The 15295-nt window shown below is 39.1% G+C and overlaps 1 protein-coding gene across 1 annotated transcript in view; it reads left to right on the plus strand.

Moving 5' to 3' along the window:
• Nucleotides 1–15295, plus strand: part of JAKMIP1 (janus kinase and microtubule interacting protein 1) — a 110566-nt gene that overhangs the window by 19848 nt on the left and 75423 nt on the right. The window contains exon 3 of the mRNA XM_050895653.1: nucleotides 7907–8401. Coding sequence (XP_050751610.1) covers nucleotides 7907–8401 — 495 coding nt within the window. The remainder of the gene's footprint in view (nucleotides 1–7906; nucleotides 8402–15295) is intronic.

The following is a 15295-nucleotide window of genomic DNA, read 5'->3' on the forward strand; positions in this document are numbered from 1 at the left end:
TTTTTCTTGCTACAAGATATTATCATAGAGTAGAATAGAATCATAGAATGGTTTGGGTTGGAAGGGACCTTAAAGATCATCTAGTTCCAAACCCCTGCCATGGGCAGGGACACCTTCCACTAAATCAGGTTGCTCAAAGCCCTATCCAACCTGGCCTTGATCACTTCCAGGGAGGGGGCATCCACAACTTCTCTGGGCAACCTGTTCCAGTCTCTCACCACCCTCACAGTGAAGAATTTCTTCCTAATATCCAATCTAAATCTACCTTCTTTCAGTTTAAAACCATTACCCCTCATGCTATCACTACACTCCCTGATAAAGACTCCCTCCCTGTCTCTCCTGTAGGCCCCCTTTAAGCACTGGCAGGCTGCTATAAGGTCTCCCCAGAGCCTTCTCTTCTCCAGGCTAAACAACCTCGACTCCCTTGGCCTGTCCTCATAGGGAAGGTGCTCCAGCCCCCTGATCATCTTCATGGCCCTCCTCTGGACCTGCTCCAACAGGTCCATGTCTTTCTTAGGCTGAGGGCCCCAGAGCTGAACACAGTACTCCAGGTGGGGTCTCACGAGAGCGGAGCAGAGGGGGAGAATCGCCTCCCTCGACCTGCTAGCCACACTTCTTTTGATGCAGCCCAGGATACGGCTGGCTTTCTGGGCTGCGAGCGCATGTTGCTGGCTCATATTCAGTTTTTCATCCACTAATACGCCCAAGTCCTTCTCTGCAGGGCTGCTCTCAATCCACTCATCGCCCAGCTTGTATTTGTGCTTGGGATTGCCCCGACCCATGTGCAGGACCTTGCACTTGGCCTTGTTGAACTTCATGAGGTTCGCACGGGCCCACCCCTTGAGCCTGTCAAGGTCCCTCTGGACGGCATCCCTTCTCTCCAGCGTGTCAACCACACCACACAGCTTGGTGTCATCAGCAAACTTACTGAGGGTGCATTCAATCCCACTGTCCGTGTTGCCAACAAAGATGTTAAATAACGCCGGTCCCAATACTGACCCCTGAGGAATGCCACTTGTCACTGGTCTCCACTCAGACATCGAGCGGTTGACCGCAACTCTTTGAGTGCGATATATTGCACATAATTTTGATAAATCAAAGATATATTACTATGCCGTGTCACTTCTAAGTAGGAGCTTCAGGTGTCCAGCAGTTAAGTCATCCAGTGACCTAAGACTGACTGAGTAGTCTCTGATATGGAGACCAAAGTGTGAGTTTGTGTTTGGGGGGACGTTGATTACTGCTGCTGTTTCTACTCAGCTCCCCGCTGTAGCAGTGTGTGGAGTGCCTTTCAGAGACTCAGCTTTTGGGGTTGCTTCTCCTCCTTATCCTTGGACACCATACCAGTGTAGACATACTAAAGCTGATCCAAGTAGATCTACAGATCTCCTGGATGAATCTTTTAGACCTGTCCCCCCACACCAAGTGGATTTCTGATATGACTGGAGACTGCAAATCTGATTCCTTTCCAATTTCAATATCAGCCCTTTTTAGCTTATAACCAGGAAAAGATCAGGCGGACAAAGCTGCTTCACTGGAGGTGACACCTATGGTTTTGATGTGATTGATGCAGATGCAAGATACCTCTTCATGAAGAGCTTTCCCAGTGGCCTAGCAACAGCTCATTAGTCTTCAGATACTCAGTTAAACACCTTGACCCTTGTGCTGGTGAAGGAAGATTGCTAGGAGGGCAACAATACTTTCCTTTTCTAGCCAGCTGTGGGGTGGAAGGTGTGTACTCAAAGGAAGCGTTTCTTTGCTGCCTGGAAAAACACAAGGGAAGGAGAAAAGCAAGAATTGTGCAGGATTTACCTGCCAAATTGGAATTTCAGAAGGATATAGCAAGTTGATTTGGTATGTCTGGTTACAACCTGGTAATACTAGTGTTTCCCTGTCTAATTTAGAATAAATTGAGTTGACTCTGAATATGGAGCAATGAAACCTTGTGTTACCCTGGAGAAGTGATGTTTCAAAGCACTTTGCAGAAGGTACTCAGGAATATTCAACATCAGGCCCAGAAAAATGTATTCCTATTAAATTTTGTTGAAATTTTTCAAATGATCATGGTTGGAGCAGGCTTAAGCTGCATTGGTTACAGTTGGATTTGTGTGTACAGGGACATACCAAAGAGAGAAGGAAAGAGATAATTTATTACTTTTACTGATTTTGTTATTTTTTCCCTTGTCATGTCACTGGAAATGAGGTTTGTATTAAAAAATGGTTCTTTTCCACACACTTTCCAAAATAAGACATTCGGATTGTTGTACTCTGTTGCAGGGAAGAAATTTTTCAAGATATTGCTATAGATGATGCTGTAATTCAGTGAAGCCATATTTAGTTGCACAGTATGATAGATAATTTGCCAACTTTTTTTATTTCTTTTACTTACAGTTAGATGATCGCTTTAATTATAAAAAAAACAAGGTAAATTCAGATTTTTAAGAGAAGCATAAAAAATGCTGTTGAATATGTTCTTTCTCTTCCAAGTATCAGTTCATGTTAGACTATGTGACCCTGCTTTTGAATGTAAAAAAAGTATTGGTGAACCTTTCTGGTGATAGGAGAACCCCTGTGGAGTTAAACTAGAGTGTACAACTCTGCTCAGTGTGTGTTTGCTGAAAAATGTGTTTGAAAGAGTCAACAATGTGCTCTTGCGGTAAGGAAGGCTGATGGTATCCTGGGCTGCATTAGGAAGAGTGTTGCCAGCAGATCGAGGGAGGTGATCCTTCCCCTCTGCTCAGCACTGGTGAGGCCACATCTGGCGTGCTGGGTCCAGTGCTGGGATCCCCAGTGCAAGAGAGATACAGACATACTGGATCAAATCCAGTAAAGGGCTATGAAAATGGTGAATGGCTTGGAGCACCTGATGTAGAAGGAAAGGCTGAGAGAGCTGGGACTGTTTAGGCTGGAGAAGAGAAGGCTTGGAAGGACATTATCAATGTGTATAAATACCTGATGGGGGGAATAAAGACACAGTCAGACACTCTCAGTGGTGCCCAGTGAAAGGACAGGAGGCAGTGGGCATAAACTGAAATACAAGAAATACCATTTAAATGTAAAGGTTGGTTGTTTTCTGGTTTTGTTTTTGTTTTTTTTTTTTTACTGTGAGATGATTGAACACTTTAACAGGTTGTTCAGGCAGATTGTGAAGGCCATGTCCTTGGAGATACTAAAAATCTAACTGGACTTAGTCTAGAGCATCTTGCTCTGGTTGACAGCAAGGCTGGACTAGATGACATCTGGAGGTTTTTTCCAACCTCAGCTATTCTATGACTCTGTATTCCCTAACTCCAAGCACAAGTTATTTAAGTACGGTTCAATTAATTTTTGAAAAACTAGTGTAGATGCAGTAATATTTTTAAATGGAAGACCAGTAAACTTGTACCTTTTTTTTCCCTTCCCTTGAAGCTTGCAAGTATTTTAAAGGTAAATTTCTTTAGTGTAATTTAAATAGTGGAGTCTCCAAAGTCATTATGGAAAGATATAAGATTTTCTTCCCAGCATGTGGTTTTCATTGTGCTGTATAACCTGCTGTGTAACTGAGCTTTTGAATTTGGAATTGCATTGCATGAAGCATTGTGGAGTGTTAAACGTTGTCCAATTAATTCCTTCTTGGAATCCGTGAGGAACGGGGCAGGGGGATTGAAGAGAGGTAGGCAAACAGAGAGCTTTGTCAGGAAAGGAAAGTCGTTACTTAACACAAACAAACAACGCCAAAACCAACCAACCAAACAAACAACTTCAAAAGTTTGTTCTTAGTTGTTGGAGAAGCTAAAATCTAGACTGAACTCTGCAAGTCATGACAAGTGCCTTGTATCTTAGGTTGCTATTACAATCATGTTCCCCAGTATTTGGCTATTATGTTGCTAAAAATGGGGCCAGTGTTAGGGCTGCCTTTTTCATAGTGATGTCTTTGGTTTCTTATGTCCACAGCAGCCTTGCCTAAGGAAATCATTTTTAATGGCATGATCCAATGCACGCTGAAATTTTAATAGAAAGGATGCTGTTGGATGGACACTAGATTACGCTATAAGTGTGCTTAAATAGGAGTAGAGTTTACATATTTTTAGAAAAAACAAAGCATACAGACTTCTTTTGTTCTTTTTGAAGGAAAGTTGCTATTGCATTTGGTTTTGAAAATAAACAGTAGCATCTTTGCTTGTTGGCGTCACCGCTAGTAACCTGCCTTTTTCACAGTTGGCAATAAATGGCCTACCATAGCCTGGGTTCCTGGCAAAAAGCTGTGTGGAGACTATCCCCCTGCCCCCAAGTGATTGACTATTGTGCCACAAATAAAAAATATCTGCATTTAAATCCAAGAGAAGAAACTGAGTAGTCTTTAGTAAGTTCTTACCATAACATTTTTATTGGGGCGGTGGTTCAGTAGCACTTGGAAACATGTATGGGTTAATAGGTCTAAATGCCTTTTAGGAAATGCATGATTTTAAAATTATGTCATTTACTCCAGTTCATAAAAATGAGCTATTACATTTCTGTCTCGAGTGCGCAAGGTATCTTGTCAAAGAAAACAACACTAGATGCAAATGTACTATGATAATATAATCGTATTGTTTTAAAGAAAATCCTTCTTTCAGGCACTGTTCAGACATAAGAAAGGGAAGAAGCAATGCTGTTTGGCATTATTTTTCCAAGAAGCTAGCTTCTGCTTTGAAACAATGTTGTATCAATGTGCACCGATTATTAAAGATTTAATGTAGAAAGGGAGAAAATACCTGTTTTATTGGTGCCCTGATATCCTGCCTGACTTTGTTTCCCTGTTGGCTTCATTTCTTGGTTATGCTTCATATTCTGCCTATGAACAGAACAGCTTTCTTCATTTAAAAAAAAAAAAAAAAGAGTGCCGGAAATTAAAACAAGATTGCTGGAAATTAAAAAAAGACAAATTGCTTTAAAGTTTAGGTTCCTTTTGAAACTGAGACTTAGGCATATGGGAAAATGCCACACTACTATTTTCATTCAGTCAGTTGCTCTGGAAGCCAGACGTGTACGGATCTGCATAGTGTGCGGGAGAGAGGGACGAAGGGAGTGCGGGAAGGACAGGTTATGGCTTTCAGGGAAGACCTAACAGACAGATCTAACTTCCATCTTCTCTGACAAGAAGCAATAACACAACTTTTTAAAGACCTCTTTTTTACTGGGTCATGAGAAGTGATAGGCATTTAAGATGCAGTGTAAAAATCCAGGCGTTTTAGAAGGATTCTTATTCTTCTTGTTTACATTGCTCTTGCTAAAGCTTTTAAGTAAAATGACTAGTGATATATGATAACACTCAATTACTCTGAGTGGTTTAATATGTGTTCTCACAGACAGCAACAATGCATATAGATTCCCTCAATTCAGAGAAAGAAGAAAAATATTGAGCAAGTATGCCATTTTGTGTAACTCAGTACTCCTCCAAAATTTCAGAATCTGTTTCTCGTATATTAAAAATGCTTTTAGGAAATCACAGTCATTAATGTGTTGTATTGAAAACTGCCTTTCAGTTGCATGCCCTATGTACAATATGACTAATTTTAAATTACTGTAGTTCTGGAGGTATATTAACCTTGTTTATATATGCCATTATACAGCTTGTTTTCCTGTGTCATCGTTACTAGATTTCATTGCTCAGTTTCATTTCAATTTTCTTTGCTCATCAGTAAGGAAATAACTAATAGATTTAAGTAAATAACAAGTGTTGGTTTAGTTGCAAATTTATCTATAAACTCATCCACTCGTGATAGTAAATAGGTAAGTGGCTTAGCTTTGTTATAGCATCATAGAATGGTTTGGGTTGGAAGGGACCTTTAGAGATCATCTAGTCCAACCCCCATGCTATGGACGGGAGAGTCTTAGACTCTCCTATGGAATTGGGTGCTCTAATACAAGCACTGAAAATCAGTGCCATCCACTATAGGCTTGGAACTAAATGTCATCCCACCAGAAGAAATAACACATGGCTATCATCTCCTGCAGATAATTTCCAATAGCCAGACTTACTATTTTGGAAGAAAAATGAATAAATAAATAAATAAATACATCTTTCCTCATAAAGCTATGTTATGTGAATCATCCTGGAATAGAGTAACAGTATCTGTGCAATAAAATCTGCTTCTGATGGTGTCTGATTCAGAGCTGTTACCTTTTCCACAGCTGTAATTATAGTGCTCTTGCAACTCGTGTTTAGTCCATAGTGTATCTAGATTACTTTCATGAGAACGTGGATACCTTTCCTCCCGCTCCTGCTCCAGCCTGTTTCCTTTCTGTTTCCATTTTATTTTATTTTATTTTTTAAAATCTAGGGTAAGTTTGAGTTGGATAATTCTCAAAGTTACTGCTGAAAATAACAAGATCATAACACCTTCTGCACAGGGAAAGTCTGCTGTCCGTGCTGTCTGAAGACGTCAGGTGAAGTTCAGAGTCTGGAAATCCTACTGTCAGTGCTGTGGGTTTGATGAGTAACATGTCGGTCTCATTTTATGGTCACTCTTAAATTAAGTAGTAATCTTCGATTCATTAGATGGGTTGTATCTGAGGCTTTTGCGTTAAGATGTCCCATTTTTCCTAAAGGAAACACACAAAAGTGCCTGTTTAGATCCAACCTGCTTTCAATAAACAAAATAATGAAGGTTTCTGGACCTTTCCTGAACTAGTATTATTACTTTTAGTTAACCCTTTACTTTTGTTTTCACTGTAGAATCCAGAACCATGGAAAAAATAATTTGTTTTAATTATACCTTCATAGTAAATGATAATCTGAATATTAATAGAGATCTCCCATCCTTTCTGCATTAATCTGAGGCAAGTTGCAATTCTGGCTTAGTTTAGCATAAATTAAATGCATTGTATGACTACAGATCCCAGCTTTGTATAGCATAGATGCAAGCAGTCTAGGAATATTGTGACAGTGAGTAACATCCTGCTGCTTGGTAGCCTCCTTTTACCATGAAGCACTGTTTGGTATGTATGTTTGTATTGCCACTCAAGGTTAAAACACAAGTCTGAAATCTCTGCCTCTGACTTTGCTTTAGATGAGAAGTACATGTATAGAGCCCATATTTTGGTATTCACTGTGATAGGGATAGTAGAAATATGTTACTGACACTATGCATGATGAAATACATTATAGCCTTTGCAGTATACTATAATAGAGAAGTAAGCCTTTCTCCTTATTTTTTTTTTCTTTTTTGCTTTTTTCTAAATTAATATCTAATCCGACTTGGAAAAAGCATCGCTTTCCATGCAGCCTGCTGAGCATCATTTCATAATGAGGTTTCATCACAGTGGGTATAATAGGCTATAAGACCTTTCCCTACTCCCTCCCCAACCCTGAGAGTCATTGGCCCATATTTTCTGAAGTGTCTGGGGACTGTGAATAGTCTCAGTTTTGGGGTGTCCTGTGTGAGGCCCCTTGAGTAGACTTGATTTTTCAGAAGGCCAGTTCTTGTGGCTTATCTAATAAGGACCTTCCCATTAAAATAGCTAAGAAATTAAGAAATCCAAAATCAATGTATTCCAAGCATAAACACAAACTCTCTTCTTTCTGATTCATTTCTGTCTGCTTGTAGGGTGCAGTAGAGGGGTTATGGATGAGAGTAGTCTGGGGTGGCTGGTGGAGGAAATAAGGAGAGAACTAGATTGGATGCTGCTCGGTTTTATTTTATTTGATAAAACTGTGAGAACTCGTTGCCAATTGCACATCCCCATAACAGATTCCTGCACACATACATGGCCTTTTCCAGCCCTGGTTCTCTAGCTGTTTGCTGGAGAGCGAGGTGTCAGGTATGCAGTCTTTGGTTTTGAATATTCAGGATGAGTTTTTGATAATGTTTTAGAAAAAGCTCCCTTGGTGACTTTTAAAAGTGTGGTAGCACTTATTAATCAATATTTTGTATTGATGTTCCAGGTGGGTAAACTGAGAGAGAAAATCCAAGAGGTTAAGCAAGAAAGGGAGCAGGAGCAGCACAAGCACACTGCCTATGTTTCTGAACTGAAAGCCAAGCTCCATGAGGAGAAAATGAAGGAACTTCAGAGTGTCAGAGAGCTACTGATCCGGCAGCACGAGCAGGAGGTAGCGAGAATGGTGAAAATCAAAGATGGTGAAATTCAGCGTTTGCAGTCAACAGTCAATGTTCTGCGGGACGGGGCAGCTGACAAAGTGAAGACGGCGCTGCTGAGTGAAGCAAAGGAGGAGGCTCGCAAGGTGTTCGACAGTGAACGGATGAAGTTGCAACAGGAGATCTTGGAGCTGAAATCTGGCAAAAAGCAGCTTGAAGAAGCTTTGAACAACATTATGCAGGCAGATAAAATGAAGGCTGCTGACCTGCGCACAGCTTATCAGTCGCATCAGGATGAGATTAATAGAATAAAGCGGGAATGTGAGAGAGAGATCCGTAGGCTGGTAAGTTCCTTAAGTAATGCGTGCTTATTTCAGTTTATAGCAGGTATTAGTATATCGCTGTATGTGCCCGTAAATATCAAACCACTCTTTTGCAGTGACACCTTTCTTCAGTACTGGTTGCTACAATAGGCTGCTATTTCCTCTATTTTCTCCTCCTTGCAGCAAAGATGAACCTTGGCTCCATGGCTACCCCAACCCAATCCAAAGCTTTATGTCCCACCAAATGGAATATGAGTGAACCAAGACCTTCCAGGATGAATTTTCTCAACAGATCAAAGAAATAGATTTTCCCTTTCCCACTTGCTCAACTATATTTCCTTACAAAGTCCTGTTGACCAAAACAGTCAGGCATTGCTCATTTGACAATGCAAGAACACCTTTGTGAGATGGCAAAATTAACTTTTCAGAGAGCTTTTATATTTACGTTGGAGGAACCAATTGTGCTGAAACAAGACAATGTCTTTGCTTCTTCTGCATCATTATCCAGGTCATTAGATTTTAAGCATTCTTGCCTTTTTTTATTTTTTAAAATGTTTGTGTTTTTTCTATTGCAGCAGAAAAGTTAGGGCCCAGGACAGCAGGCTTTTTTCACGCTTCATAAACCCTAGGACTTCAGCACAGATGGCAGACTATGCTTTTTTTACAAAATCGAAAAACAGGCAGTATTTCCCGACAGCAGGTGCCCCAAATATTTCAAATTATTCAGCTTTGTAAAATGTAAAGAATCTAAGATAGGCTGTACACGTAGTACCTTGAGAGAGTTCATCGTCAAATGACGCTTCTGTTTGGTACCATGATATATTCCATGTATATGTATATATCTGATTGTTAATCAGCCTAAGCTAGCAGTACAACAGCTATGCAAATAAAATCTAAAATTATAATAAGCATAATATTTATAATATATCAAGAAGTACAGACTTTAAATGGAATGAAACATCAGTTTTCTTAAGAAAAATGTTTTATCAGTTTCTGTTTACACAGGTATGTCCTCTTATTTCTTGTATTCCTTAGGAAAAATGATGGTGAGGGCAAGCTACAAACGTGTAACATCTGTTTAATGGTGGTGATTTTCTGTGTGAGGCAATGAAAGCTTTTAATGGAGCTAATATTTATGCTTTAAATAAATTGGACATTGATCAAGTCTCAGGAGTATTATTTCCTTGATTAATTAAAGACCACTGCAAAGATTGACATGAGGTTTCTGTAAGCATAGTTTCTTTCACATTTTGTTCCATATTATAAATGTAGAATTTTAAAATCGTGACTGTAAAGTACAGGTAATTTTAAAAAGTGTTAAAGAGGAGAGAAGGTTGCTACATTGTGGCATGTGTTTTTGTAGAGAACAGTTTCTAAATAAATTTAACCTTCTCGAAGAAGGTTACCTCACCAAGAAATGGTGAGGTGAGGCACATAGTGGTTCACCCCAAATTCTGTCATCCCAAATTGCCCCAGTGAGCACACCTACGCCATATCTTTGAGTGGTATTGTAAAGGAAATGCTTAACTCTTCTCTTTAAAGAGGAGAAGTTTTCAGCCTGCTGCGGTGTGAAGGTGATGAAGGAGGGTACTCAGGGTTTTCTGTCTGGCACAAAAAAATCCTGTCGAGTCATTCAGAATGTTAATTGGAGCCTTACTGGGCCTCCGTTACTCAGTACATCTAAAAAGGTGACTGTATTGGGAGAGTGTGTAGATAACTCTTGTTTCCTATTTCCAGCCCCAGAGGAAGCCTGCCATCAGTCTCATGGGCTTTCACTGGAAATGTTCATATCTTCCCCGCCCTGAAGAAGTACAGGGGAAAAATATCAGGAGCCTGGTGTTGCCTTGTAGTGCCTTGACTCCTTTCATATAATGAATTTCAATTTTTTCATTAAATTTTATGGTTTGTTTTTATGGAGAGAAGTGTTTCTTCTAGGAATTCATAGTAATTTAGGCAGTTGTTATTGCATAGGGCACTATTTAAATCTGGGGCGAGGTAAAAAATACTGCAGGGTTCCTAGATGCTGCTCTCTTCCTCTGGGAGAGCAAGTGGGATTATAGAGTCAAATCATCAGGATATTTCCCTCCCTCCTTTCCCCCTCATTTTAATTAGTGCAAGGGATGCTTGCCTTCAATTTCAGATTAACTGTATCAACTGCGGATTTGGGGTACTCGGTTGGTTTAGTTCCTACCCTTGTGGGATGAAATGGCAAGGATGTGGCAGGCAGTGTTATTAATATTAGCACAATTCTGTAACTGAGCTTGAATTAATGTGCTTTTTTGTATGTGTTGTGTTTTATGGCACTATTAAGAAATTAGCATCTTTGGTATTAACGGCCTAAATGGGCTGGCCATACTGTAATTCAAATTCAGATAGAGTAGTTCAGGATGCAGTGTCTGATTGTCTTGTCAGACATGGCTGATTTGTTTTGCATTTTAGATCACAGGTTAGTTTTGCAAATGTATTTCATGTAGATATTGCAGCTAAAAAAAACCAAAATCAATATTTTTACCATTGATTATAATACCCATGACTAGTATGAGTAAAATCTTGCATTTTTTTGGCTTGTCATCAAAAAAAAAGTAGTGAGAAAGGAAAAAAGCAAAATCCATATATGGATACAAGTACATTGAGTACATGAACAGCTATGCTTGTATTGTACAAATGTCAGTGTTTTAGAAATACGATTAGTCAATTTTGAGATTGTCTTCACAGTTTTGAACTGAGCCATGAAAAATACCCAATAACCCTCAATACAAATGAAATTGAATGGGGAAAATCCTAGTGCCTAATAAGGGAAAGTAAAATACCTATTTGGCAAAAAATATAACACACTTTTTCTCTGTGCAGTATGAAATTATATCGGAATTTGTCAGTTCCTGTAGTTGACTTAATATAACAGTGATATAAATGTTTCCATTAATTTAAGGAATGCTTGTTGACATGGATTTTTTATCCCCACCCACCCCCCCACCCAAAGAAAATACATGCTTGTTGTATATATGCATCGGCACAATGTGCTGGCAGCTAAGAAACTGGAAGTAAAAATAGGTAGTAACAAACTGGAGAGACAAATGAAACAGATGTCTTAAAAGTAAAGAGACAACTTGGAGAATAAGATAAGAAGGCAAGAACAGCTATTACTTATTTTTTTCAGCCAATATTTTCTGAGTAGTTGAGTCTGAACAGTTGTATTGTTCTGTCAATGTAGTATGAAAACTATGCTGATACAGATTCAGATACTTAGAAATAACATTAAAAACCATCAAATAGGAAAAAAAATCGGAAATAGCAAACTGAAAAATAATCTGCATGAAGGAAAAATGTTAAAGCCTGTTCTTATGGATCCAGGTTTTTTTTAAAAAGAATATACAAAATCATAGTTGTACTTTTTCATTCATGGAGCTTCAGTATAAACAGCCCCGAAGCATGCATTCAGCTGAGGGTTGCATAGGCAAGCATGTTCATACCTAAATAACTCTGTGTCAACAGGCTTCTGTTTTAATGGCATCCTTGTAAGCAGTATGTCTAGTTTCCTTCTGAGGTCTAGGCTGGTACAAGGTAAATTTAATACAGACCTGATTAATGGTGAAGAGAAGTTGAGTTTATTAAGTTGTGTTTATAAAGTAGCTTGAAGAGCAGAACTGTACTACGAGGGCATTTAATGTTTTAATCTAAATATAAAAAAGTACACAAAATAACAGTTTATTTGTCAGTTTTTCTTGGGCCTCAATTAAGCTTGCCATTTAACTGACTTATTTGGTTTTCAAATCAGGTTTAAAGTTAGTTTTCAGTGGTAAGTAAAGTTTCTCTCTTTTGCCTGAAATTACTGAAATAGTATGTTCAAATTGTTGGTGAATTTTGGAAGCAGACCAACCTTATTCTGTTATCAGCACAGCTGTGAAGGAGGGCATGAATATTAAGTATATCATATTCGTTAGTGGTTACATTCATTCTGGGACTACCTGGGCACTGTTTTGAAGAAGGCCCTTACTTTGCAAGGCACGTTTCTCTAGATCCTGTTTTTGCAGAGATAAGAACAATGGACACTTTACAGTGCTTGCCTTGGAAAATATATGCAAAAAACCAGTCATTAAAAGTATATTGAATTATGTCATCACTGATTTACTCATTTATAGTATTTCTTGAATAAGAAGGAAACTGAATGTTTATTTTGTCAGATACTGTTAATATAAACATAATATTTAAACTTTGGAATAAACCGATGACACTTGCGTCCTGTATTTTGTAGTGTAGGGTTTTAGTAAATATTATTTCCCCTATTGGAAATGTCTTTAACATCAAATCTTTCACCTATTTTACAGACAAATACCATTCGACCGTGTTAAAATCTTTGCACATATGGTCTTCCTAAATATTCCTAAACAGCTTGGATTGAAATTAATTGAAAGACTTATTTCACTTTAATGTAAAATAGTCCCAGTTTTCTTAACCACAAAGTCAATGTAAAAGATTCCACTGATCTTATTAGGTGCACAATAAGATCCATGTTTAAGAGGGCACACAGTATAGCAGATTAATTAAATTTGCTTATTTCAATTGCATTCTCAAATAACCTCATAAAAATTTTCTAAAGAGTAATGTGACATTACTACAGACTCATACTTGCAAGGAAAAAAATCCTTTTGCTGTTAATAGAATCAAAGTAACAGAAATTGTTTTCAGGAGTGATTTTCAGGAGTTCCTGATCAGCCGTGATTTATAAAGATAGATGCACTATTTAAGTCTCCTTAGTCGAAATTATCTAGTTGCATAAATTAAAAACTCCTTCCAATGTGGAACCCTTCTTCTGTTTGGTGTTTGCCAAATGTATGTAATGCAGTACCTGGAAGAATATAATTCAAACTAATAGATTAAGCAGTTTTTAAAGGCAAAAATCAAGGCAGCTTCACTGAAACTTCTGTTCAAGGGAAAAACCCTCTTATGGGATAAGTTTATGTACCATTTATATAGTGATTTTTTTTAATATTATTATCTCAGTTTTGTGTCTGTGTGTAACAGTGTATCTCATGATTTAAGTGAAGGCTTCTGAAAGAGTGAGGGTAACATCTTTTCAGAATTAAGAATTAGATTGTTCCAGTTCAGGACAAAACCAAATTTCAACTCAGGTCCTTCACAAGTTAGTATTTTCTAACCTTGCACAGCTCTTAATGTGTTTGTCTGCCTATAAGTCCTTAGTGTATTACTTAGCATTGGCATACCACATGTGAACTGCATTATCATACAGTCACGGAAAAATTTAGATGGTGAGGGTCCTCTCGAGGTCATCTGGTCCGATATCCTGCTTGATATTGGATATCAAGGGCTGCCTTGAAAGTTGGATCAGGTTGCTCTGGGCCTCCTCCAGTCCAATTTGAAAATCTCCAAAGATGGAGATCCACAGTCTCTGTGACAACCTGCCCCAATGCCTAGTCACTGTGAAATTTCTTTTTCCTCTTTCTTTGATTGTTACCCTTGTCCTTTTGCTGTGCATCTCTGAGAAATGTCTGCCTTGTTCATCCCTGTATCCCCCTTTAGATAGTTGAACGGGTATCTGCAATTGTAATGCACCCCACGGTCTTCTGTTTGGCTGGCTGAGCAAGCCTGGCTCCCTCACCCATTCCTTGAATGCTGTATGCTGCAGGCCCATAGTGGTCTTACTGGCCTTCCTCCAGTTTTATGGCACTTGTGCCAGTTTGTCAATACCTTTTTTTGTGCTGGGGAGCCCAAAAGTGGCTGCGCTGCTCCTGGTGTGGTTTCACAAGTGCTTAATAGGCTAAATCACTTTTCTATCCTTCTATCTACACTCCTCCTGATTTGGCCAGGTATCAAGTTAACTTCAGTCATTGCAAGCTCTCGCCACTGACCCATATCCAGCTTGCCCTCCAGGACACCAAAGTCTTTCCTTTTTTTTTTTTTTTTTTTACTTTTTTCTTTCTCCCCCTTGCGGAACTGCCAACTTCAATTGGTGTCCAGCCTTTTCTGTTGCAAGAATTTAAACCCTCCCAGGGGCAGGACATTGTATCTGTCTTAGGCAAACTTTATGAGGGTTTTTTGGCTCATTTTTCCAACATGTCAAAGTCCCTCTGAATGGTGTTCCTGTCCTCTCGTGTAGTAACAGCTCCCCCAAATTTCGTATCATCCACAAGTGTGGAGATGGTGCATTCCATTTCTTCATCCAGGCAGTTGATGAAGTTGTTAAAATGTGATACTCCCTTCAGTTTTTAAGAGATAAAATTTAGATGACCAAATAAAATACTTCTACCTTCCAAGAGACTCAGCAATTATTTTTCAGTAAAACATGAAAAATAGTAGAGGCAAACATTTAACACTCCACCAACACCCAAAATTATATCCTTGGCAGTGGTGGCAACTATTTTCTAATAACATTCACTTTCTCCTGCATTCCCATCACTAGGATTTTGCCATTTTAAGGCAGTGAAATTTGTATCTTTAGGTTACATTCAGCAGTGGGGGCAATGCAGAGACCTTTTGTCTCTCTGAAAATTCTGGTGCAGAGGGACAGTTGGCTGTTGGCGGGGGCACTCTGTGATCCTCTGCTGCCCTGAGAAGAAGTATGGAGCCTGGCTTTTCTCACTTCACTTGTGCAGTGGCACATACATATGAGTTCTGATTCCTAACCAAAATCTTGAATTTTGAGACTGGAAGGCTGAGTTTTGAATCATCCAAGTGTGTGCAGTCGTGCATGGTTGGGTAGAGCCTGCTGTAGAATGCTTCTTATCAGCCGCTTAAACCCGCATGTATTTCACACACAGCTGCTGATATCAAATTCTAGGCTGCTTCTCTGGATTTTGCCATCTGTTTGAGAGGCGTGTTTCAGCTGCATTCCAAGGCTGAGCTAATCTCCTGCAAAGACCCTTCCACCACTTCCAGCATTTTAGGACTGCAAATAAT

The sequence above is a fragment of the Gymnogyps californianus genome, chromosome 4 (genome assembly GCF_018139145.2).
Source record: "Gymnogyps californianus isolate 813 chromosome 4, ASM1813914v2, whole genome shotgun sequence".
Classification (NCBI taxonomy): domain Eukaryota; kingdom Metazoa; phylum Chordata; class Aves; order Accipitriformes; family Cathartidae; genus Gymnogyps; species Gymnogyps californianus.